Here is a 25,706-nt window from a genome sequence, read left to right as displayed (position 1 = left end):
ACATGGCTATCGTCATGGGAACAAATTTATCGCCCTTAGGAACATAAACTCTAACAATAAGCTTTCTGCTTCTGTACTCCCACTTGCACATCTGACCTGTGGGTTGACAGGTAGTGAATAGAAGAAAAATAGACCTTTGTGTTCAGACGGAATGAAGAATGGGGTTTAGGGCTTAAAAACCCTGTACCTCTATATTTTGGGGCTGCTTAATGTGGGGTCTGCGTCCTCCTGGCAGACCCGGCTGGCTGAATAAAGAGCGTTTCCTGTAACTCACTGAGTTCTGGCAGTCCGTGTGTCTGTCGGGGGCTGGCCGCTACAACAATTGGGAGGCTGACTACCTCCTCACTAGCCCCATCCACAGCAAAGCTCTCCAGTCCCTCAGTGTGAGAGGAGGAAGATGTGGTGTGGAGCTTTTAAAACCCACCTGAAAACCTCATTGCCCCTCAGATTGCTCATCACAGTAAGACTCTGCAGTTTGCCCGTGGGAATGGAACGATCAGTTGAAGCCAATACTGGCCAGATCACTATGGGAAACGCCCCCAGCTGTGCTCAAGAGGCTCCCTGCTCGTCCCCTGCACTTAAGGCCACTGAGCAAGCGCCTGGCCCTTAGGCGCCCGCTCGCCCAGGCTCGTTGGGGGTGGGTCCTTCTCGCAGCAGGCTCTGAGGCTCCAGGGCAGTCTCGGTGCTGAGCCATCGGTGCACGATTGTCCTGTCCCACCTGGAATGTGTGGCGGGGCGATGATACAGGTACACAGGCATCGGCATGGGAAGGGGGCGAACGTGTGGAAGGCCAGCGTCATACACGCCACTGTTAGGATTCCGGAAACACTTTACAGTGACCCGCCCGCGCGCTCGTTCCCGCGGCATCTCCGTTGCCATGGAAACAAAATTGCAAAACTAGAAACCAAAAGCAAAAAAAAAAAAAACCTTTCTCCATGAAGATAAAGTCAACTAGGTCAGACGGAAAACACTCGTCGTGGGTGCCAGATTCGCTGTCAGCTGCACGAAGGTCCAGCTACTGTCTGTAAGTGACAGAGGGAGAAGGCGGCCGTCGCCAGCTCAGCCTTCGTCGTCTCTCGCGGCACAGACGGTAAGGGGTTCGGGGTCCCGGCCCGGACAGAAGTAAGGCTTCAGGGCTTCGGAAAACCGATCCAGGAAAGAATGGATGTGGGACCTGTCGTTCAAGCTGTAGAACGAGATCTGACCCAACTCGTAGTCCAGATAGACGCCGATGCCCCGGGGCTTTTCCTTCAGCACCAGAGGGACAGGTGCGGACCCTCGTGCCACGTAGTCGCCGTCCTGCAGCTGAATCGTCCACAGTCTGTCCTGTCCTGCCCCGGGCCGCTTCCGCTTCCTGCACGGGGGGTCCCCGCAAACGCCCACGGCCCACTCGGGCTTGTCGCCCACCTGGACCTCCCAGTAGTGTCGGCCGCGGTCGAACCGCTCAGCGCCCAGGACGGCCGCATCGGCCATGAATCCCTGGGGATTCCGGCGAAGTCTTCGCTTCCTCCTCACGAAGGCCACGGACTTCTTATCCTCGGACACGAGCAGATGGGGATGCGCCGTCTCGGCATCCAGAGTCACTTCCTCTCTGAACGTCTGTATGATTTTCTGCAGAGCCGAATACTGCGGGGGAAGACGGCACCCTTCTCTCCTTACCTGGACGCGGTAGACAGCCGGCGACTTCAGGCCTTCGCACCTGCCGACGACGCTCCGGAGACCCGCCAGCAGCGGCACGTCGGCCATCACGCTCCTCTCTGCCACCTCCGTGAGCAGCCCTCTGAGGGTGCAGATGTGCTGCGAAAACGCGACGATGTTGGCGCTGAGCTTCAGCTGGATGTCCTTCTCTTCCTCCGCCAGCCTGGAGAGCGCCACCTCCTGCGCGTGCTCCACCGACCGCATCAGGTGGTCGTACCCCGAGGCCAGCTCCCGCCTGCGGCGCCGCAGCTGCGCGCTCAGGCCCCGCTGGCTCCTGTCCTGGGCGGCTTCCAGCTCCAGGAAGTCGGCCACCTGCACCCGCAGGGCCTCCAGGTAGCCTCGGAGCTTGCGCCTGTGATGCGAGGCGGCCTCCTCGGTGGGTCTCACCTGGTGGCCCTGGTGGTCAGGGGCCTGAGCGCACAGGGGACACAGCACCTCCAGGTCCTCTTCACAGAACAGGCTCAGGACCCGATGGTGCTTCTCGCACAGGCGCCTGTCTTCCCGCCTCTCCTGGCTCCCGGTGACCTGGAGGAGCCTGGCGATGTCCACCATCCTTCCCAGCTGGACGTTGCTCCTCGGGTGCCTGTCTTGGCATGGGTGGCGGCACACGGGGCACGGGAATCTGTCGCGCAGGTCGGCCCAGGACCGCTGGATGCAGGAGCGGCAGAAGTTGTGCCCGCATTCGATGGTGACGGGGTCTCTCAGGTCGTCCAGGCAGACGGGACAGTTGATGTTCGCCTGGAGTCCAGCCAGGGCTGCTGCAACCGCCATTGGGCCCTGAACGGAGGGCGACTGAGATGGGTCCTTCAGGAGTCCGGGCTCTGCAGGATCCCCCCTCCGCACCCTCAGCTCTCCCTTCCTGCCCTAAATTCTCTTTGTCAACGTCTCTTTTGCCCTTGGTGTCCTATAAGCTCCTTACCTGCAGAAGTGGGTGCCCAGAGGAGCTCTCTGTCCACCTGCAGCTGGCCACAGAGTAGTTGGAGAAGTAGCTTCCACTGGCAGCTCAGAGGATGTGAAGCCGAGCTCAGCAATTCTCCGGATCAGAAAGCAGTCACAACTCTTAAGTACCTACTGGCTCCTGTGGGGGGGCGGAAAAATGAGAAAATATAATTTCATGTAAGATAGCCTACTTATTTATCTGGTGGTCCTGTTTACTGCCACCCGTAAGGCCACAGTTGCTTTGTTTTCCCCAGGCCCACATCCACCAAAACCCACATCCACCACAGGGCGCTGCATAGGACTGCAGAAAATGTGCGTTAGGTTTCAGCCTTAGTCACATACTATCTGGGGGACCTGGGTACAATACTTTAAGAGAATCAGGTTAACAAGTGCAAAATCCCAACTTTAACCATTTCGAACTTTTGAAAAACCTCAGAAAAGGATTTGGAACTTCTTTTTTCTTTTTCTTTCTTTCTTTCTTTTTTTTTTTTTTTTTGGCTTACAACAGTTATTTCTGATAGCACCGAATTCTTCATGTGCCAAATTTACTTGTTTTTCATATATGCTTCTGAAATGCAGGATATATCAAACTGTGTACCCTAAGTGGATGGGGTTGGGACCAAATTAGATTTACTCTGAAAACCAGCCACGCCAAGTAGGAAAACTGTGATGATCACATGAGGCACAGAACGCAATCTGAGTTCAGGAATTCGATGTAAAAAAAAAAAAGCTAGAAAGCACATACACACTAGCCTTTCAAGTTGGTGAGCTACTAGCCAGAGAGTTGAGCTTTCTCTCACAGTCGCTGGTTCTATAGAGGCCAAGAGGCCGAAAAGGTGACCTCCATGTTGGGTCGTCTTGCTTACCACAATGTTGAAAATTCGCACACATGTTGGGAATCTCAATCTCCTTCTGCTGTGACCTCCATGTGATCCCCACCATGTTTGTACCTCCAATGATCTCCTCAGCCCCTGGCTAAAGCTGATGAGTGACTAAAATCTTGGCCAGGTTTCTGGGTCTCCCTTAGAAACTGAATGCCTTTGGGACTCCTCCTTATACTCTTAGTCTGTCAGCGGGCAGATGATTCGATAAAAGAAGATCTAGTCAGTCAATGGAGGGTCTGAGTACCAGGGATACAGGTCCCAAAGCTCTAATCTCTCCACTCTTTGTCTGTACACAGAGCAAACACGCCCACCTCTCCCGGCCTGTACTACACAAACCGGCCCTCACGGAGACTCCCTGGAGGGATTCCATGCTTGGCCTCTGAGCAGCACCTCACCTCTGGGCGCCTTGTCACACACAGAAATTAGTTGCCCCTTAGGGCAGGCTGGGATCACGGTATCGGTGTATGAAGCAAGCATTTAGATGACTTAGGACAAGGCTCACTGAAGGACCGGAACCATAATAAATACACGTATCTTAAAACGAGAACTCAGCGAAAGCCCTGCCGGAGAAGCCGAGCAGGAAACCACGGCTCTGATCGCTCCCGCTGCCCGCGCTGAACGTGGTCCCCGCTCACCTGGTCGCCGCTCACCTGGAACCTGCCGCTGTGGGCGAGTCTACGAAGTGGGTCTCCGAGAAGCGTCTCAGAAGCGAGGGTGGCACCAGCTGTGTGCTTACGCATGGCACACTGGCATTTATATATACCACTAAGAGGGTGGAGCTATGAGGACCCGGCCAAGCAAAGCCCGGTGACTCCTCCCCCGCCGCGGGAGGGGTGGGTCCGGGTGACAGGCTGTTCAGAGTTGCTGGTGGGTGGGTGGGGACCGGTGTCCTGTGATTCAATCAGACCAAGAGCGACAGCCGCTGAGTTAATAAGCATGACCTCGTTAGCACCTTTGCGGTTTTCCCATGATCCCATCAACGTGCTTTAATCCCATCTTTGCTGATGAAGAAACGGAATTTAAAATAAAAATCTTTACGGGAAAGATAAGAGGACAGTACTGGTTCTTTCAAAAATAATCTCACAATTACACCCTATCTCATTTGCCTTTAGGTGGAAGAGGTCGTGAATGCTAAAAGCAATACATGTAATGTAGCTTTGAGATATTTAGTGTAATAAGCAAAGTTTAGAACACAGCGCATAATAGGCTCATCGTATTATTAAACAAGCCACGCAAAAAGTGTCCATGCGTGTGTGTTGCATATGAATAGGATTTTTTTGAAGGATGCTGAAGACACTTATGGATGCTTGTGCTGGAAAGGAGTCAGGCGGCTGGGCGACCTCCCTCCAGGATGAGAGAGCAATTCATTTTCGAAGTGTCCTACTAACGGGTGAATTTTTACTAAATTGATATTATTCTAATTTTGAAAATATTTCCCAAGAAATAAGCAGAAATGATATTCACTGGAAAGTTGCCGCAAGACAGGTGTTAGTTTTGCTCATTAAAGAAAACCTTTATTTATTCCCTATTTGGACACAGCTGTTCCTACGGACAAAGTCCTCAAGCAGCATTATGAGTCTCTGCTGTCCGGACTGTCAGTTCTCTGACAGTGGGGAACCCTGCAGATGTGGTTCGCATGCACGCTCCTAGAGAACAGTGCCTCACATCTAGGGAAAGCTCATAAAAACTTCGCTAGGTGAGTCATTCAATGAGATGCACGGCTGGGATTTATGAGCTCAGGAAGACCCAAGTTAGAACTGCAGAGCTAATTGTTTTCCTCCTCCCTGTGGATGAAATTAGCAGGAGCAATGGGCGGAACAGGAGAGTCCGGTACCAATATGAGAGTCTCGGTGTATCCCAAGCAATCCCAAGTTTTCTCTGTTGAGCCCCTAGAGAAGGCTGGATTGCTTCTACCCCTTACTTTTCGGTTGGATATTAATGCTATGTGTTTGAGGGTAAACCATCTGATGGATTGTATGCCCCTAGGCCCGGAGGTGAAGAACCAAAGATGTTATCTGAGCATAGAAGGACAGAACAAACCTGGGAATTGCACACATTTGAGAAAGCAAAGAGCAAAGCAGACTTTGGTTAGGCAGGCAAGAAGGCGCAGTCTGAGACGGGGCAGCGAGGTCATGATCCTGACAGATCAAGAATACTAACTACATCCAGAACCTGTTTCACTGTCGACCACCGGGTCTCTGATAAAGTTCGGAACTGTCTTTGATCAGTGGTAGAGGCAAAACGACAGATGCCTCTCGTTCAGAGAAGACACGCAGACCACGATTCTTTTGGATTATAGGATATACACAAACATTTTTTTGAAAGTATCATGGGTAAAATAATCAGGCCTTTGCGTTTCATGGTAGGGTCATTGGACCAAGTCTTTGCACCACAGTACAGATGAGAGAAATAAGCAGCACCCAAAGTAATAATAGCAAGTATGTAACTTGTTCTTGCGATATGCAAGACACTTTTAAAATAGTATTTGTTGTGTATTAACTCAGAAATCTTCATAGTAATCAGAGCTATCTTAGAGTGAGCCTGAGCGCAATTACCTTATTTTATTTATTTATTCATTTATTTATTTATTTGATTGAGTGTTCCCCCTCATCCCGCCTCCATCACCATGTAAGTGGTAGATTCAAACCCAAAAGATTTGGCTATGGCTAGAGAACTTTGGTCTTTAGCCCCAGACCATAGGGCCTGCAGGCTACTTTTCAGCATTACAGCTTTTAAGTTTCTTTGGTATCTTTCCAGGAACATACTATTTATCCACAAAAATATAAGCATATATTTTTCCTTTGTTTATTTTACATTATGCATGTACTATGTCCTTTTCTTTTTGAACTTTTAAAAGTATATATGGAACTATTTTTCATATTTGCCAATGTACATCTATTTTCTGTATTGTTTATGAATGTTTAGTGCCTCCTCAGTGTAAAGACAAATGAGATCCATGTGTGGTAGATAATGTTCTGGAAGAACCAATAGTGTCATACTTTTATTTTTTGTAAATATTTAAACCGTGAGGAATTTCCAATAGATTTCATGCCTTTCCAGGGAGAAATGGGGAATCAAATACGACACGATAATTTCGGAAAGCGAGGGATAAAACCGCCTGTCTTACGGGAGTTGGAAAGCAAACACAAACACACCACGCTTCCTGGGATCAGAACACCCCAAGAATGAAACTGGGAGCCCACAGTATTCCAAGTACCACCGTCACGGTCGTGCCGTGTAGGCAAAACCCACGCTACTCGAAAGTTGGCTTTGGTGTCAAGACCAATAATGCCACAGACACACCGAAAGGGGATGAAATGGGTGTCCTGGTCACTCAGTGAGGCTCTATATGGACAACATGGTGGCTACCAGGTCAAACGATGGCTTGGGAGAAAGAAGAAAGGCAACGGGCGTGGGTGTTTTGGGTGGTTGGGGACAGTGCCTGGCTTAGAACCGCCCCTGAGCTCTGCGAAGGAGCACCCAGCCCGCTCTGACATTTTGCCCACACGCGGGGCACAGGGTGAAGCCAGACGGGTGACGATTGATTAAAGGACATCTGCACACATTAAAAGGGGATCAAGGTTTTTATTACGAGGACTTTCAATTAACACAGGAAGAACACAGAACACATAGACTAGTTTACGAGGTGGCTCGGTGTTCGTCTTTGACAATACTCATTTTAAGTGATTTTGAGGAAGGTCCGATAGAGAAAAAGGGCAGAAGTTTCTCGGCAAAACGTTCACGGAACGTATACAGATGTGATCTATTTTTCAAATTATAAAAGGAAACCTCTCCCAACTCATAGTCCAGAAAAACGCCGATCCGTCGGACGTGGACCGAATGCCATGCGTCACGTGGGCTAGTCCAGAGCTGAATCTGCCAGCAGCCATTGCTTGGGGACGGAGACACGTGAGCATTTCTGGGGAAAGATTCCCTGCACACACCCAAGGACCATTCACCGACGCCTCTGACCTCGACCTGCCAAAAGTGCCGGCCAGCGTCAAATCGCTCAGAGCCCAGGACTGCCGGGTAAGAAGTGAACGCCTGGGGGCTCGGATGACAATGTGCTGTCGTCATCTGAAACAGGGCAGTCTTTCGATCTTGCGAGACAAAGAGGTTGTGGTGAGCAGTGTCAGGATCAAGTGTCAGATCTTCCTGAAACGTGTCGATCATGTTCTGCAGGCCAAAATACTGCGGAGGGAGAGAGCAAACCTCCTCTTTCAACGCATACGAGAGTGGCGCGGGGGCCTCCAGGTTTTCGTACGCGCTGTACACACTGCCAAGGCCCGTCAGTAAGTCCAGGTCTGTCTGCAAACACTTCCTGAGGACTTCATTCAGCAGAACTTTTAAGGTGGAACTGTGGTCTAACATTTGGTTTTTCTTTTCGATTACTTTTTCCTGAATGGCCGACTCTTCCGTTAGCAACCTCATGTGAACCACATCCAGCTCCTTCCTGAAGAAATGATTAAATTGTTCAAATTCAGACTGCAGTTTTTGCCTCTGACTTGCCACCTTCCACTGCAATTCAAATCTTTGCGACACCTGCACGTCGAGCCCCTTTTCGGCTTCTTCGACCTGCTCCCGCAGGCGCTCGGCGTGGCCCCGGAGCCGCCTCCTGTGACGGGCCGCAGCTCGCGCAGTGGGCGTCAGGGGGTGACGCTGGTGGGCGGGGGACACGCTGCACTGGGGACACAGGAGCTCCAGGTCCTTCTCACAGAACAGGACCAGCGCTTCGCGGTGCCGCTCGCACAGGGCCGTCTCCCGCGGCCTCCTCCTCCTCCTCCTCGAGCTGTCAAGCTGCTTGATGACGTCGGTCAAGTGACCCAACTGGGCGTTCCTCTGGCAGCTCCTGTCAGGGCAGTGGTGGAGGCAGACGGGACAGGGCAGGACGTGGAGGCCCGTCCAGCGCTGCTGGAGGCAGGAGCGGCAGAAGTTGTGCCCGCACTCGATGGTCACCGGGTCCCGCAGGTAATCCAGGCAGACGGGGCAGCTGGCCTCTGCCTGCAGGTCGGCCGGCGAGACCGCGGAGGCCATTGTGCAGGCCTTTCCGTCTCGGGCCACTCTGCGCTCGGAGCTGGGAGAAGCGAGCAGCCGATGGCTCCGCGGGTCACTCTCCGCTGCGGAAGGCGGCAGGAGCTTCGGAGAGGAGTCCCAGCCGCCAGCCGGCGACCTTCCCGTCGGCCTCTCCCTCCGAATTCAATGCTCTTCCTCCCAAGCTGAAGGTCAGCCGTGAAGTCGTCGTGGTCTGTCTGAAAAGACACAAAATGCAAGTCACATATGGGGTCTGCGGACGAAAGGACATTGCCATTTAAAGGACAGTTCCGTGAGCAGTGACCCTTCCGTCCCGTACTAAGTAAGAGTCCCTCAAAGGTGACAAAATCATTTCTCAGGACAGCATTTAAGGAGCAGTTCGCAATCAAGACTTATCATCTGTTTTGCAACTCTGAATGAATTCATCGATTTAGGCAAATTCATCACTGGCTGCAAACAGCACAAGAAAGACTGGCAGCCATGTCACAGAACTGTCCGAGGGAGCACACACACTATGCGTGAAGAAGCTTAGCCAGGAGAGTGGACCTAATCTCACCCAGCAGAGGCCCGCCCGCTCATCTACAGGCAGCGCACAGGATGGAGAAACGTGAGGAACAAGCCCGCGACTCTCGGTGTCGGCTGGCCTGGGCCTCTGCATCCCCGGAGAGCTGGCGCAACACGAGCTCTGGGTGCGACAGCGAGGGGATTTGCGGAGAGACCCGTCTCTGAGTGTGCGGATGAGCAAGGCGCATGGCCCTCCCCGGCGTGGGTGGGCATCACCCGATCCAGCCAGGGCCTGAGGCGAGCAAACGCTGGGAGGCGGCGGATCGGATTCACCGTCTGCTGCACTGAGCGCGTCCACCTCCTCTCCTGGGCGCTCCTGGCCCTCAGCCCTGCGACCCAGACTGGAGCTGCACCCCCGTTCTCACGCTGCCGGGCCTTCGTTCTGCACAGCACCGTGTGCCCTGGACGCCAGCTGCAGACTGCGGATCGTGGCATTTCTCGGCCTGCCAGCCTTGCGTGCCAATCATTGTAAATAAACCTCTTTCTAGATGAGTACTATTGGTTCTGTCTCAGATAAACCATAATGAATATACTGAGTAAGTAATAAGTAAAATTCAGGCTGTGATAAACTCCACTGAAAAGTCGACCATGTTTCTTCAACACACACACTCACACAAAACCCCACAAACTAACCATGAGGAGGAATATGAGAATTAAAGTAGACTTAAAGACGTACTCACCAATTATGATGTATAAACGTAATTTCATTTCATTGTGAAATACACGATTAAAACTCAGTTTGGAATTTGGATTTCTGAGGATAAAAAAATCATGACAATTGTTTCAGGCTGAGAGAATAAATAATACTCAAAGCATGCATATAAATCTTTTAGAAATATATAATGAAAGGTTTACAAGTGAAATCTTATGATGTCTAGGCATTTCCTTCACAAAAATGGGAAGAAGTTGGTAGGACTCCAGGGAAGGAATGGTAAAAAGTTTACAATTAAAGCACATGAGGTCTTTATACATGGATTCGCTATAATATTCTCTCTCTTATAATAGATATATAAAATTTTCTATAAAATAATGTTTATTTTTTCTGCCAAAGGTTTACATTTTGGATTCTATTTCAGTCCGTCTCTACTCTATTCTAGCCAATCCAGTTTCTCTAAATCCTTTCTTTAAATTTCATCTTTCCCTTCATCAAAAATTCTCAGATCCATTCAATTTCTTTTTTCCTTAGGTTGTTTCGAACCTGTCCCATTACCCCTCCACTCCGAGACCATTTTCTTCCCTGTTCCTACTTCCCATCCTCAGGCCCCAAATCTCCTGAATGGAGCTAAATTAAGATCAAGGAAAGACCAAGGTGGGCGTTAGAGTTCCATCTGCTTGTCATGCGGGTCCCAGGGCTTATTTCAAAGCACCTGTGTCTCTGGGGATGGGTTCTTTTCTTTAAGAGACACGTGGAGTAAGGACAATTACACTCACTTTCCCTTTCAGCATAAACATAAATTTAGATAACCCTCTCGGAACACGTGGTTTAAACAATAAGAGTTTGACACTAGACACTGAGACATTCTCGGAGAGCATTCCACCGGTGACTTCACGCCAGCACCTCTGAGCACTTTGCCACACGCAGAAATGATCGCCCCTTAGGGCAGGCTGCGATCGCAGGGTCTGCATTTTCAGCAAGCTTTTAGATGACTTAGGACAAGGCTCACTGAAGGACCCAAACCATAATAAATACACGTATCTTAAAACAAGAACCCAGAGAGGCCCCTCCCGGAGAAGCCGCGCAGGAAGCCGCGCAGGAAACCCCGGCTCTGAGCGCGCCCACTGCCCGCGCTGCACGTGGTCCCGGCTCACCTGGTCGCCGCTCACCTGGTCCCCGCTGCTGTGGGCGAGTCTACGAAGTGGGTCTCCGAGAAGCGTCTCAGAAGCGAGGGTGGCACCAGCTGTGCGCTTCCTAAGGTGACCCTCGCACTTATATGTACCACAGGGAGGGTGGAGCTATGAGGACCCGGCCAAGCAAAGCCCGGTGACTCCTCCCCCGCCGCGGGAGGGGTGGGTCCGGGTGACAGGCTGTTCAGAGTTGCTGGTGGGTGGGTGGGGACCGATGTCCTGTGATTCAATCAGACCAAGAGCAACGGCCGCTGAGTTAATAAGCATGACCTCGTTAGCACCTTTGCGGTTTTCCCATGATCCCATCAACGTGCTTTAATCCCATCTTTGCTGATGAAGAAACGGAATTTAAAATAAAAATCTTTACGAGAAAGATAAGAGGACAGTACTGGTTCTTTCAAAAATAATCTCACAATTACACCCTATCTCATTTGCCTTTAGGTGGAAGAGGTCGTGAATGCTACAAGCAATACATGTAATGTAGCTTTGAGATATTTAGTGTAATAAGCAAAGTTTAGAACACGGCGCATAATAGGCTCATATCGTATTATTAAACAAGCCATGCAAAAAATGTCCATGCGTGTGTGTTGCACATGAATAGGATTTTTTTTGAAGGATGCTGAAGACACTTACCGATAGATGTGCTGCAAAGGAGTCAGGCGGCTGGGCAACCTCCCTCCAGGATGAGAGAGCAATTCATTTTCGAGGTGTCCTACTAATGGGTGAATTTTTACCAAATTTATGTATATTATTCTAATTTTGAAAACATATTCCAACAAATAAGCAGAAATGATATTCACTGGAAAGTTGCTGCAAGACGGGTGTTAGTTTTGCTCATTAAAGAAAACCTTTGGACACAGCCGTTTCTACGGACAAAGTCCTCAAGCCTCATTATGAGCCTCTGCTGCCCGGACTGTCAGTTCTCTGACAGTGGGGAACCCTGCAGATGTGGTTCGCATGCACGCTCCTAGAGAACAGTGCCTCACATCTAGGGAGAGCTCATAAAAACTTCGCTAGGCGAGTCATTCAATGAGATGCACGGCTGGGATTTACGAGCTCAGGAAGACCCAAGTTAGAACTGCAGAGCTAATTGTTTTCCTCCTCCCTGTGGATGAAATTAGCAGGAGCAATGGGCAGAACAGGAGAGTCCGGTACCAGTATGAGAGTCTCCGTGTATCCCAAGCAATCCCAAGTTTTCTCTGTTGAGCCCCTAGGGAAGACTGGATTGCTTCCACCCCATACTTTTCGGTTGGATATTAATGCTATGTGTTTGGGGGTAAATAGTCTGATGGACTCTGTATGCCCCTAGGCCCAGAGGTGAAGAACCAAAGGTGTTATCTGAGCATGGAACAATGAGAACAAACCTGGGGATCGCACACATTTGAGAAAGGAAAAAACAAAGCAGACTTTGGTTGGGCAGGCAAGAAGGCACAGTCTGAGACGGGGCAGCGAGGTCATGATCCTGACAGATCAAGAAAACTAAACACATCCAGAACCTGTTTCACTGTCGACCACCGGGTCTCTGATAAAGTTCGGAACTGTCTTTGATCAGTGGTAGAGGCAAAATGACAGATGCCTCTCGTTCAGAGAAGACAGGCAGACCATGAATCTTTTGCTCTATAGGATATACGCAAACATTTTTTTAAAAAGTATCATGGGTAAAATAATCAGGCCTTTGCGTTTCATGACAGGGTCATTGGATCAAGTCTTAACATCACAGTACAGATGAGAGAAATAAGCAGCACCCAAAATAATAATAGCAAATTATTTCATTGTATGTTATGACTCTGTGAAACAGATTATCTTTCTAAAGCGTAAATTCAAGAACACATACATTTATGAGTAGATAATAAGGTTTGACAAAATAGACATGCGTGTATTTGACAACTTTGTTGATGACTCGGGACTTTACTTTCCTCTGCTTTGGAATTTCCCTGCTAAGTGAAAACAGTTTGAGGAAACTTTGGAAGGTCCGAAGTAGGTCCAGTATAAAAACAAGACCTACGTTTTTCTCTATATGTGAGAGTGTAAGTGTAGATATGAGAGTTGTTCTTCCAGTTACAAAATGAAACGTCTCCCAACTTTCAGTCCAGAAATTGTATTGTCTCCAGCGCAACACAGATGTAAGACCAGAGCAGGATGCATTTTGGATGTGGCAAAGTCATAGTAGTTCTGAGGAAAGATCCCTCACAGACACCTACGCCCCCTTCACCATTGTGTCATACCTCTACCTGCCAATAACGCCGGCGGGAAACACCCTCCGAAGACTCAGGACGGAAGGTAAAAGTCAAGTTCTTGAGATTGCAAGATAAGTTTGGCATTATCTTTTCTAATGTCACACCTTTTCTGTCCTTTGAGGTGGTAAGATTGGGGTTCGCAGTTTCAACATCAAGTAGGTTGATCATTTTCTGTATGTTCAAATATTGTTCAGAACGCCTGATACATTTTTTTTCTTTAAATCATATTGAAAAGGTTGCCGAAGTGTTTAGGTTTTCAGACCTGTTGTATTTTCCATGTCTGTGAGTAATTCCAGTTTTGACTGCACACACTTCTGCTCTTTTAATCAAAAGTATTTTTAGTGTGTACAGAAGCTTTGAAGATTTTATTTCATTTTTATTCAGATTTTCCTTGAAGCATATTGTCTTCAATCTACAATTTAAAAAGAATTCTCTCACTTTTCCTAGCAAACTTTTAAATCATTCCAACTCAGTGTAACAACTCCCCTATTTGAATCTCCACTTTCGAAAGGAATTGGAATGATTTTGAAACTTGCATTTCTAACTCCTTTGCATCATCTCTAGCTTGACCCTCAGGGGCTCAGGGGAGCTTCTGAACTGCCTCCTGTGACTGCAGCTTGTTCAGCGGGATGGTGTGAGGGTTGGGGGGAGGGGAGAGGGCCTAACCTGGTGGTTGGAGGAGCCACAACAGCTCCAGGTCATTCTCTTTGGCTTCTCACAAGGGGGTTTCTCTTCCTGCCTCTTCCTCTGGCTCCTCATGGAGGGAAGCTGCTTAAGGGTATCAGTCACAGGACATCATCCCGTGTCACTCCTGAAGTTCCTGGCAGCAGGCTGAGTTCCCTGTTTCCCAGGTAACTGCAATAACACCTTTCCTGCGTCCTGGGGCCATGGTGGAGCCCCTCTCCAGGTCACCCCACTCTCAGCCCTGGCTGCTAGCTGTGGTTCTCCTGCTCAGGTCTGCAAGAGGTTCTGGCTCCTTCCGGAGTCCTGCTCACCTGAGGCTGTGGGGAGCTCATCCCCAGCCTGGATGCTGCTCCCAGGACCCCCCCATCCCCACCTGGTACTCACGGCCCCTCCCTTCCCTGTGGAGCCCACTGATTGCTCATGCAGAAGGTCAGAACCTGGCCTAGTTGCTCTTACATTCCTGTAGAGAGTGTCTTTTCCTGAGGCCTTTGGAGAGAGTCAGGGGAAGGTATTAGAGCTGGTAGGACACAGGAAGGGAGGTGAGTAGAAGCCGACTTGTTCAGAGAGTTTACTAAAAAATTGGGTTGAGGGAAGCAGGGTGTGTAGTTTTCAAAACATTCTGATATGCGGACGGATCCTGGGTAATCTCAAACACAAAGGACTTTTTTTCAGCTGCTACCTGAGTAAACGCTGCTAGGACTTGACTTTCAGTCCTGTGCCAGGATCTTCCTAATAGAGCCAATCATCTCTTTATCAGCTCATTCATGAAGTCCTCCACTCAACAAACTTTGAGCGCTCACTTAGTAACTTAATCATTAGAGTCTCGGTACACAATGACAATAGCCAGTGTCCACCCCTGGGCATCTAGCCTTCCGGGGAGAAGAGACGTAAAAGAGGAATGCAGATGATGCCTTGTTTCAGTGTGGATGATCATTTATTCCAGAGAGAGGGTGAGGCCCTTCCTCAGGACACAAATTCCCCTTCTCCAGACCTGTGTCCTGAGTAGTGTCTAGCACCATCTGCTGGAAAATTTTTGACAAAGTGACACATAGGGTTATAAAACTTCACACAGATCAAAAATAACATCCTTGTATCCAGTCCTTTAGTGGCCGCTGCAATACAAGTCCAAGGTCATGGAGCAGAAGGTATTAAAACACAACCTCTAAAGAAGCGACCTAAGCCTTTCAGGCGATTTCACTTGAGAAAATTGAAGCGAAGACTTTTCAAAATGTTTAGTGGGATCGGAAACCAGATCCTGGATGGAATTAGAGAGGAGACGAAGGGCAGCGGTGGACGGAGGTGGGAACTCAGAAGATGCGGGAGGGAGGATGAGAAATGTCGTCGGGGGGGCCTGTTATAGCCTCGATGCTGATTGCATCAGGAGTGTGTCCAATGGGAAGAAGGAGCGGAAACTCCCTACAGGGTCATAAAGCCGAAGTGGGCCCGGTACTACTCATAACAGTGCACAGAGAATTTGGGCTGTGTTCTGTCCTCTGACTTGGGTCACGGAAGCCCACCTGCTCTGCGGGGAGCGGAGAAGCTGCCAGTGGCCCCCAGGCCTGAAGGACGGAGGGCAGCTGGTGAGCGCGTCTCCAGCCACAGGTGAGCGGGACTCAGGGAGGGACCAGAACCTGCGGCTGAACGAAGCTGGGGCGACTGCGCGGGCCGAGCTGGGGCGTGGACTGGGGCGACCCTGCACGGAGGCCTCACCCCGGCAGGTGAAGGCGGTGACGGAGGAGGAGGAGTCGGCGGTGTCGGGTGACCTGCGAGGCTGCGGAGCACACAGGAGGTGCTGCGTGGATTTATTTGGAAGAGACTTTCTGGCGGGCGGAGTAGGTACCTTAAGTGGGTTCAGGAGAGGAGGCGGTAGAGGGAGAGGAAGATCCAGCTGTGGGTGTGGACGTCACCTGACATCTGCCGCTCACCTGGAACTCAGCTCGGGGAGATGCGAAGTCCCGGGGACTCCTGGTGAGGACCTGCCGAGTGCCAGGCCCTCTGCTCGTCGCCGTTCCATTTCCCTTCTCCATGTGCTCTCTGTTTAAGGGTTTACATATGTGTGCGATTACTTACTTGAGGATAAAATATTACTGACATGTTAATAGGTACGTATGTTCCTTTTTTATCTTGGAACAAACCGTGGACTTTGTTTTAGAGAAATAATGACGTTTTAGGTGTTCCAAGGACCTTCAAGTGAATTTGTAGAACATTAAACACTTTTTGATGGTGTTGAGAAAAATCGACAAACCTACGATTCAAAAATCCGAATAAGGACGATGGTATCTTTTTCAGCATCATCAAGCAATTCTTCAATAAGCCGCAGACCCTGAGCGTCCTAAGATTTAGGTGAATTTGAAACTTTCTACTTAGAGATAGTCAGACCCCACGAGACTGGCACCCGCTGAAAGTCCAGGTTGTTGCTACTTCTTCTGATGCCCGAGCTGTATGGATCAGAGGTCGCCACGACCTCCTCCTCTTTTGGTCCCATTAATCTGCTAGCGAGACTCGCAGAACCCGAGCATCTCCTCAGGTTTACTACCTTTGTCATAAAGGACGCGGATGAGAAGCTGGAAGAAGAGGCGCACAGGGCAAGGCCAGGAAGAGGTCTGAGGAAGTGGACTCCATCCCTGTGGCCGAGGAACGTGCATTAGGACACGTTCCTCCACCCAGAGCTCTTCAAATCTCCAACAGTTTTTACTGATTTCACGAACTTAATCTCCAGCCCCCTCCTTCACACCCGTAATTCGGCGGGTGGGGCCGAAATTCTAATTTTCTCATGAATTGGTCTTTCTGGTAACTATGCCAACCCCGAGGCTATCTTGCCCCACCCTGTTAGCAAAAACTTAGACGTGCTCAGTAAGAGCTCCTAAGGAAAACCAAAATATACTGCTCACACCGAAATTTTCAAGGGTTTTAGGAGCCCTGTGCCAGAAATTAGGAAGAAAGACCAAATATATTTCTTGATATACCATAGAAGAGAAATGTAAACACTCTTCAGAGATTCTTAAGTTCCGTGCCACATATATTCTTGTTTAAAACCAGATGTTCCAACAGGTTCATCCAAGTTTATGTTTATATTAGCACATGACTGAGAGGGAGGTGAGTGTAATAGTTGTCCTTATTCCGTGTGTCCCTAAAAAAATGGGGGACAAAGAACCCATCCCCAATGACACAGATGGACAGAGACTGGACCTGGAATCCCGCACACATAACATACAAGCAGATGGGAATTTAATGCCTGCCATGATCTTTCTTCAATCTCGATTTATCTCAGTTTGGGACCAGGATATGGGAAGTGGGAACAGAGAAGATTATGGTCTTGGGGTGAGCGGGAAAGAGACATGTTCGAACAACTACAAGGAAAGAGGAATTTAATTAGATCAGAGAGATTTGAGATAAAGGGAAAAGGGATGAAGCTTAAAGGAATAAAAGAAACTGGTTTGGCTAGAATAGAGCAGAGACACACTGAAATCGAAGTCAAAAGGTAAATCTTTAGGGGAAAATTTTAGGTATCCATAATGAGAGAGAGAATACTATAGTAAATCCATGCGTAAAGACCCCATGTGCTTTAATTGTAAACTTTTTGCCATTCCTTACCTAGAGTCTTACCGACATCTTCCTATTTTTGTGAAGGAAATGCCTAGACATCATAAGATTTCACTTGTAAACCTTTCATTATATATTTCTAAAAGATTTATATGCATGCTTTGAATATTATTTATTCTCTCAGCCTGAAACAATTGTCATGATTTTTTTATCCTCAGACATCCGAATTCCAAATGGAGTTTTAATCATGTATTTCACAATGGAATGAAATTACGTTTATACGTCGTAATTGGTGAGTACGTCTTTAAGTCTACTTTAATTCTCATATTCCTCCTCATGGTTAGTTTGTGGGGTTTTGTGTGAGTGTGTGTGTTGAAGAAACATGGTCGACTTTTCAGTGGAGTTTATCACAGCCTGAATTTTACTAATTACTTACTCAGTATATTCGTTATGGTTTATCTGAGACACAGAACCAATAGTACTCATCTAGAAAGAGGTTTATTTACAATGATTGGCACGCAAGGCTGGAAGGCTGAGAAATGCCACGATCCGCAGTCTGCAGCTGGCGTCCAGGGCACACGGTGCTGTGCAGAACGAAGGCCCGGCAGCGTGAGAACGGGGGTGCAGCTCCAGTCTGGGTCGCAGGGCTGAGGGCCAGGAGCGCCCAGGAGAGGAGGTGGACGTGCTCAGTGCAGCAGACGGTGAATCCGATCCGCCTCCTCCCAGTGTTTGCTCGCCTCAGGCCCTGGCTGGATCGGGTGATGCCCACCCACGCCGGGGAGGGCCATGCGCCTTGCTCATCCGCACACTCAGAGACGGGTCTCTCCGCAAATCCCCTCGCTGTCGCACCCAGAGCTCGTGTTGCGCCAGCTCTCCGGGGATGCAGAGGCCCAGGCCAGCCGACACCGAGAGTCGCCGGCTTGTTCCTCACGTTTCTCCATCCTGTGTGCTGCCTGTAGATGAGCAGGCGGGCCTCTGCTGGGTGAGATTAGGTCCACTCTCCTGGCTAAGCTTCTTCACGCATAGTGTGTGTGCTCCCTCGGACAGTTCTGTGACATGGCTGCCAGTCTTTCTTGTGCTGTTTGCAGCCAGTGATGAATTTGCCTAAATCGATGAATTCGTTCAGAGTTGCAAAACAGATGATAAGTCTTGATTGCGAACTGCTCCTTAAATGCTGTCCTGAGAAATGATTTTGTCACCTTTGAGGGACTCTTACTTAGTACGGGACGGAAGGGTCACTGCTCACTGAACTGTCCTTTAAATGGCAATGTCCTTTCGTCCACAGACCCCATATGTGACTTGCATTTTGTGTCTTTTCAGACAGACCACGACGACTTCACGGCTGACCTTCAGCTTGGGAGGAAGAGCATTAAATTCGGAGGGAGAGGCCGACGGGAAGGTCGCCGGCTGGCGGCTGGGACCCCTCTCCGAAGCTCCTGCCGCCTTCCGCAGCGGAGAGTGACCCGCGGAGCCATCGGCTGCTCGCTTCTCCCAGCTCCGAGCGCAGAGTGGCCCGAGACGGAAAGGCCTGCACAATGGCCTCCGCGGTCTCGCCGGCCGACCTGCAGGCAGAGGCCAGCTGCCCCGTCTGCCTGGATTACCTGCGGGACCCGGTGACCATCGAGTGCGGGCACAACTTCTGCCGCTCCTGCCTCCAGCAGCGCTGGACGGGCCTCCACGTCCTGCCCTGTCCCGTCTGCCTCCACCACTGCCCTGACAGGAGCTGCCAGAGGAACGCCCAGTTGGGTCACTTGACCGACGTCATCAAGCAGCTTGACAGCTCGAGGAGGAGGAGGAGGAGGCCGCGGGAGACGGCCCTGTGCGAGCGGCACCGTGAAGCGCTGGTCCTGTTCTGTGAGAAGGACCTGGAGCTCCTGTGTCCCCAGTGCAGCGTGTCCCCCGCCCACCGGCGTCACCCCCTGACGCCCACTGCGCGAGCTGCGGCCCGTCACAGGAGGCGGCTCTGGGGCCACGCCGAGCGCCTGCGGGAGCAGGTCGAAGAAGCCGAAAAGGGGCTCAGCGTGCAGGTGTCCAAAACATTTAAAGTGAGGAGAAAGATGGAATATTGCCGGAGAGAATTACGCTATGAATGTAAAGAACTTAAGCGATCCTTGGAAATAGAGCAAGATGAAATTAATGCCCGCTTGCTCAGGGAAGAGGTGGATGCCGAGGAAAAACTCATTAAAAACAAAAGACAGATTTCAAACCATATGTTCACCATAAACAACCTCTTAAGGGAAATAGCGGATAAGTATTACGAGACAGATCTGGATTTACTCACAGGTATCGAAAGCGTCTACCACCGGTATGAGCACTTGAAGACCCCAGAAGTCTTTTCATGTGAATTAAACCAACAGATGTGCATTCTCCCCCCGCATTATTTCTCCCTGCATGAAATGATCAGCAGATTTCAGGTCGAGTTGGCACTAGATCCACAAACAGCACATCGAAGTCTCAACATCTCAAGAGACAGAAAAAGTGTGACCCGTAGGACTATGACACCCAACTGTTGTCAGAATCCCGAGCCGTTGGCTTCTTACCCGGCTGTTCTTGGTTCTGAGGGCTTTGACGCCGGCCGGCATTTTTGGCAGGTAGAAGTAAGAGGCACAGGTGAATGGTGCTTAGGTGTTTGTAAAGAATCTTTCGCCAGAAATGGTCATGTGTCCCCCTCCCCGAGCAATGGCTGCTGGCAATATCAGCTCTGGACCAGTACATGCGGCGCGTGCCCCACAGGACGAGTGCAGGTCGGCGTTTTTCTGGATTATGAGTTGGGAGAGGTTTCATTTTATAATCTGAATAACAGGTTATATCTATATAGATTCACTGGTATATTTACAGAAAGACTTATGCCTTATTTCTCTATCCCGTCTTCTTCAAATTCTCTTCAAATCAGTATCCTCAGAGATCACCGATGAACTATACGGGGAGGGCAGTTTTGTATGTGGTTATTTTCTTCCCTTGGAATTGGAAGCAAGAGTTGTAATAAAGATTCTGATCCCAGTTTTGATGCCTGACTGCTGAAAGCTGTTTGGGGCTCACCCTTTTCTCGTCCCCCTTTCCTCACACCCAGGAAAGCTGCTAAGAGAGCCCAGGTGCTCCATCCTTTCATGCAGGTTGGAAGTTCCAGCCAAGCCAGGCCCCAGCCAGGCCAGAACCCTCCCCCCAACACCACCCAGGAACAGCCATGCACATCCTCGGTAGTTCCTTTTCCCTGTGCTCACGGTCACTTTGGCACCTACTCTGAAAGCCACCGTACTCTTCCGCCAAAACCTCGTCGTGTGAGTAATGAACCTTTCACACTCTCCTGCTGTGTGGTGTGGCATCATCAGTTTTAACATCTTTTGAATGAGTTCCACTCTGGCTGTGCAACCTGATCCCACCACTGGCATTGTGAGCAGAATTCTCCAGTGCGGAGTGCAGCCCCCAGGGGCTTCTCTCGTAGCTGGCTCTGGGGCCTGAGGCAAGTGTGCGATTTCAGCTGCGCTGCTTGGAGCTGCATTTGCTGAGTTCCAGCAAGCCCGTGTTGCAGACTTAACAGACCTAAGCCGGCAGTTCCTACAAGGATCACGTTCTATTTTCTTTTTTATTTTTCATATAAAATTTTCAAAATTCTAATTGTTTTGCTCATCTCGTATTTCATGAAATCATTTTCATATATAACCTCAAAACATCACATACCTCTCTCTTTAACGTATGGAACTGCCGACCTTTTAGAATGTGCTTTCGTTTGAAAGCTCGTATGGGTACTGTTTACGGTTTGAGGAAATGAAGTTTCACTTTGCATATCTCTATAATATTTGTCTATATCCATAATGTGAAAAGATGCTCAGCTGAGCTTTGGAGAACTCCTTTCGCTGAGGCACCAGAGACTCCTGCATCCACCAGAGTAGCCATGCCGTGCTGTGGTTTCAGCGGCTTAGCAAGACGTGTAAGTACTTATTAGTGCTTATTCGAGTAAAGTGCAATGTGGGTCATAGGACATTCATCGCTCCATTGCCCACCCGGGGAATCTAAGTCCCTCAGTCATAGGCTGTCACAGCACAGAGTCGCTAGACTAGAAAAAGAGGGAGCATTAAAAGAGCACGCGACGACCCGAAGGCCAACAGCCGGAAGTGACGCACATTTTCCCTTCTTCCATTTTCCAAAACTAATTGCAAGGCCCGATTATCTGCACGGGGGTTGAAAAGATTACACGTAATGTAAGGCGAAACCCTACTATCTGCCATAATTCACGAATCTAATTAGACACGAAAGCAAATTACATCAACGACGAGTGCTAGAATTAAAACTCTCCATTTAGAACTTGTAACTAGATGAACATAGACATGACAATAGTTTGGCTTAATCCTATAGTACTCGTTCAATGACTCGCTCCGATAAAAAAGAAGGTCATTCTTTTAAGTAAAATAAACCTTAAAGCATTCTACCTTTGGTAGAAATATAAAGCATTTATTATTTTGAAATTTTGGTGATTCATTAGAAATAGAATCACTGAGGGTAAATAAACATAATGGAATAAATTTTTTAAAAATCTTACTTGGGAATGATTCCTGTGGATAAGAAGCCTAAGAGCATCTTAAATGACTGGAATGACATTGTAGTGGCCAGAGGTGAGGTCGAGGTATACTTAGACCACAAACACACACACACACACTTGCAGTTCACACTCTGCATGGTTTCAAAATGCACAAAATTCTGTTGCCATGGTTACTTAAAGAACCCAAGTCCTCCCCTCTTAAAATGTCAGTTAACCATAGTGTATTAACTGTGAGTCATCCTTAAAGTGGAAACTATATGGACACAGAGGGTAGAGTCTCCAGTCACAAAAGATTGCTCTTGTACAACTACCCAAGTTCATCACTAACAACTTCTGCTTTCCACACAATGGCAGTACACAATTCAGCTATGTTTCCTGCCGCGTTCTAACAAGAATCATCTTTTCTCCAGGCTCATATAACATAGTCGTCATTTCCATCTGAAATCTCACCAAAGGATCTTTCACATTCCTGTTTCTACCAGCTCTCCTTCTGATGAGATATGTCTTCCCCAGGGCTAATTTCTCTTATTCCTCGTGGGCTCCCTGTCCGCCTAGTAAATCCCATCGTCTGCAGTATGGGTTAGAATACAGAAAGACACTCTGGGGAGAAACAGAACCTGATGGAATTGATTGAAAGACACATTGTTCTATGTTGACCGAATCTTATAGATTAGATTTAAAGAAATATCTTTGTCTCCTCTTCGCACTGTGACCAAAGCAATCTAATATCTGAGCTTATAACTCCGTTGAAACTGTTTTTGGTAATTTCAATGCCCCTTAAATACTATTCTGTTTTTATTTATATCTCTTTGCTTATTGACTCTTGCTGGCAATGAGATTGACAAGAATCAACTATGATTCTGTACTAGTTTTTGCTTTGTGGGACTCCCCATTTTGTAGATTGGTAGCATAAAGTAAATGTTTGAATTCTAAAGACTGTGGGTGATGTCAACTTTTATCGAAAATAAATTAAACGAAAGGAAGAATGTGGGTAAAATGTTTAGCGGTCGATAGGAATACCAAGTTATCTAAGAAGCAATCTGCCAAAAATAAATCGTGATGCAAAATCTTTCGTAGAGCTCAAAAATGCTTCTCAAAGAAAGTCACAGTTTAGCTGGGATCTGAAGAGAGAATGCCAGGGAAGTAGGGAGTAAACAATATGCATGGGGCACGGGAGCTGCCACAGGTCAAAGTTTCTTGTGCAAAAGTCCCGTGGCAGGGCGCTGAAGGTACGGACCGTAAGACAGGGTGAAACTGGTGGGCTCCAGCGTGACACTTTCCCGGATGAGAAAAACAGGCCTCAGGCTTTCGGATTTCAGTTTCTTCATCAGCAAAGATGGGATTAAAGATGGTTGAAGGGATTAAGGGAGAATTGCAAAGGTGCTAACGAGGTCATGCTTATTAACTCAGCGGCTGTCTGTCGCTCTTGGTCTGATTGAATCACAGGACACCGGTCCCCACCCACCCACCAGCAACTCTGAACAGCCTGTCACCTTGACCCACCCCTCCTGAGACCAGGGAGGAGTCACCGGGCTTTGCTTGGCCGGGTCCTCATAGCTCCACCCTCTTAGTGGTACATATAAATGCGAGGGTCCCGTTTGTAGCCACACAGCTGGTGCCACCCTCGCTTTAGAGACGCTTCTTGGAGACCCACTTCGTAGACTTGCCCACAGCGGAGGGGTTCAGGTGAGTGGGGACCACGTTCAGTGCGGGCAGCGGGTGCACTCAGAGCCATGGTTTCCTGCGCGGCTTCCCCGGCAGGGCCCAACTTAAAAGGCTAGTGTGTCTGTGCTTCCCAGCTTTTTCTCACTTGAATTCCTGAGCTCAGATTGCGTTCTGTGCCTCATGTGATAATGACAGTTTTCCTACTTGGCGTGGCTGGTTTTCAGAGGAAATCGAATCTGGTCCAAACCCCATTCATTTAGGGTACAGTTTGATATATCTTGCATTTGAGAAGTATAAATGAAAAACAAGTAAATTTGACCTGTGAAGAATTCAGTGCTATCAGAAATAACTGTTGTAAGCCAAAAAAAAAAAAAGAAAAAAGAAGTTCCAAATCCTTTTCTGAGGTTTTTCAAAAGTTTGAAATGGTTAAAGTTGGGACTTTACACTTGTTAACCTGCTTCTCTTAAGTACTGTCCCCAGGTCCCCCAGCTGAAACCTAACCCAGGGACAAAGGTCTTAGTATCGAAAGTACATACACAGTTCTATGCAGCCCCCCGTGGTGGATGTGGGTGTTGGTGGACTCTGGCCTGGGGAAAACAAAGTGACTGTGGCCTTACGGGTGGCAATAAACAGGACCATGAGTACAGAAGTAGGATTTCTTACATGAAATTATATTTTCTCATTCCCCGCCCCCCACACCCCCAGGAAACAATAGGTACAGGGCTCCGTGGCGGTTGCAGCAGCCCTGGCCGGACTCCAGGCGAACATCAACTGTCCCGTCTGCCTGGACGACCTGAGAGACCCCGTCACCATCAAATGTGGGCACAACGTCTGCCGTTCCTGCATCCGGCGGTCCTGGGCCGACCTGCGCGACAGGTTCCCGTGCCCCGTGTGCCGCCGCCCATGCCAAGACAGGCACCCGAGGAGCAACGTCCAGCTGGGAAGGATGGTGGACATCGCCAGGCTCCTCCAGGTCACCGGGAGCCAGGAGAGGCGGGAAGACAGGCGCCTGTGCGAGAAGCACCATCGGGCCCTGACCCTGTTCTGTGACGAGGACCTGGAGGTGCTGTGTCCCCTGTGCGCTCAGGCCCCTGACCACCAGGGCCACCAGGTGAGACCCACCGAGGAGGCCGCCTCCAGTCATAGGCACAGGTGCATGGATGTACTTTCATAAAATTTTATGGACACTGAAATTTTAATGTAAGTAAATAAATAAATTGCTTTGGTCACTCTTCTGTTTTGCTGCTTGATACTTAGTTTCATTTTCTTTTACTGTTTGAAATGTTCATTATTGAACTGAAAAAATATTGGAGGTTATAGAGACATCACGTCAGAACCTGAGTCATCCTAACATTTTAACTACGCCTCTCTGCAAACTGAAGTTCATCCCGTGAACCTTAGAAACTGACTGAAGGTCTTAACTGAATTAAAAAATAAGTAAGAATTGATCATCTACTACCAGTGTTTTCCTTTTGGAATAGAAAACAGCTGATGACAAAGTTTATAGACTCTTCCAGAACACAGAGACGGGTCCAGAGAAGGCAGCAGTTTCAAGCCATACTTATTAACAAGGAAGGAGAGTACCGTGGGGCTGCGGAGCTGAGTGGAAAAGGTGAAGGGATCAGGAAGTCCAGATGGGTCGTTACAAAACGGTCATGGAGATGTGAAGTACCACGTCGGGAACGCAGTCGATAGCATCCTAACTGTGGGGTCAGATGGGTACCAGGCTGATTGGGGTGAGCACTTCCTATTGACTACATAAATGTCTAACCACTATGTTGTACGCCTGAAACTAATACAAAATAATATCGAATGCTGACTGTACTTGAAAAATAAATTTTAAAAAGGGAGGGAAGAAGAAGGGGCGGTCAGGCGACCCGGATCCAATCTGAATTTCGCGAATACAATTTAGGTTTTAGTTTATGAACCTTGTCATTCTGGGGATTCGGTGGTATCGCCTGCTGATGACACATCTCTCCTTTCTCTTAGGAAACTCTCGGAACCCCCGGGGTGGCTGTAACTAAAGGAAACACGTGTTCTCCTTCTCTGAGTAACAGAGGGTGTGACCAACGACTACAT

At 48.9% G+C, this 25,706-nt stretch overlaps 3 protein-coding genes across 3 annotated transcripts; 1 reads left to right on the top strand and 2 right to left on the bottom strand.

Annotated features, from left to right (window-relative positions):
- Window positions 1-1,059: 1,059 nt before the first annotated feature.
- LOC118612397 (putative tripartite motif-containing protein 75) lies at window positions 1,060-2,542 on the bottom strand. The gene has a single exon (XM_036233366.1). The coding sequence runs from the start codon at window positions 2,467-2,469 to the stop codon at window positions 1,060-1,062; it is 1,410 nt and encodes a 469-aa protein (XP_036089259.1). The 5' UTR covers window positions 2,470-2,542.
- A 4,618-nt stretch (window positions 2,543-7,160) lies between these two features.
- On the bottom strand, window positions 7,161-8,555 carry LOC118612396 (tripartite motif-containing protein 60-like). Its single transcript, XM_036233365.1, has one exon. It carries the CDS (start codon window positions 8,553-8,555, stop codon window positions 7,161-7,163), a length of 1,395 nt encoding a protein of 464 aa, XP_036089258.1.
- Window positions 8,556-18,960: 10,405 nt separating this feature from the next.
- LOC107515592 (tripartite motif-containing protein 60-like) lies at window positions 18,961-20,340 on the top strand. Its single transcript, XM_016154568.2, has one exon. The coding sequence runs from the start codon at window positions 18,961-18,963 to the stop codon at window positions 20,338-20,340; it is 1,380 nt and encodes a 459-aa protein (XP_016010054.2).
- The last annotated feature ends 5,366 nt before the right edge of the window (window positions 20,341-25,706 follow it).

This window comes from Rousettus aegyptiacus, unplaced genomic scaffold (assembly GCF_014176215.1).
Source record: "Rousettus aegyptiacus isolate mRouAeg1 unplaced genomic scaffold, mRouAeg1.p scaffold_m13_p_16, whole genome shotgun sequence".
NCBI classification, from domain to species: domain Eukaryota; kingdom Metazoa; phylum Chordata; class Mammalia; order Chiroptera; family Pteropodidae; genus Rousettus; species Rousettus aegyptiacus.
Note: the sequence above shows the minus strand (reverse complement) of the source record. Positions and strands in the feature narration are given on the sequence as shown.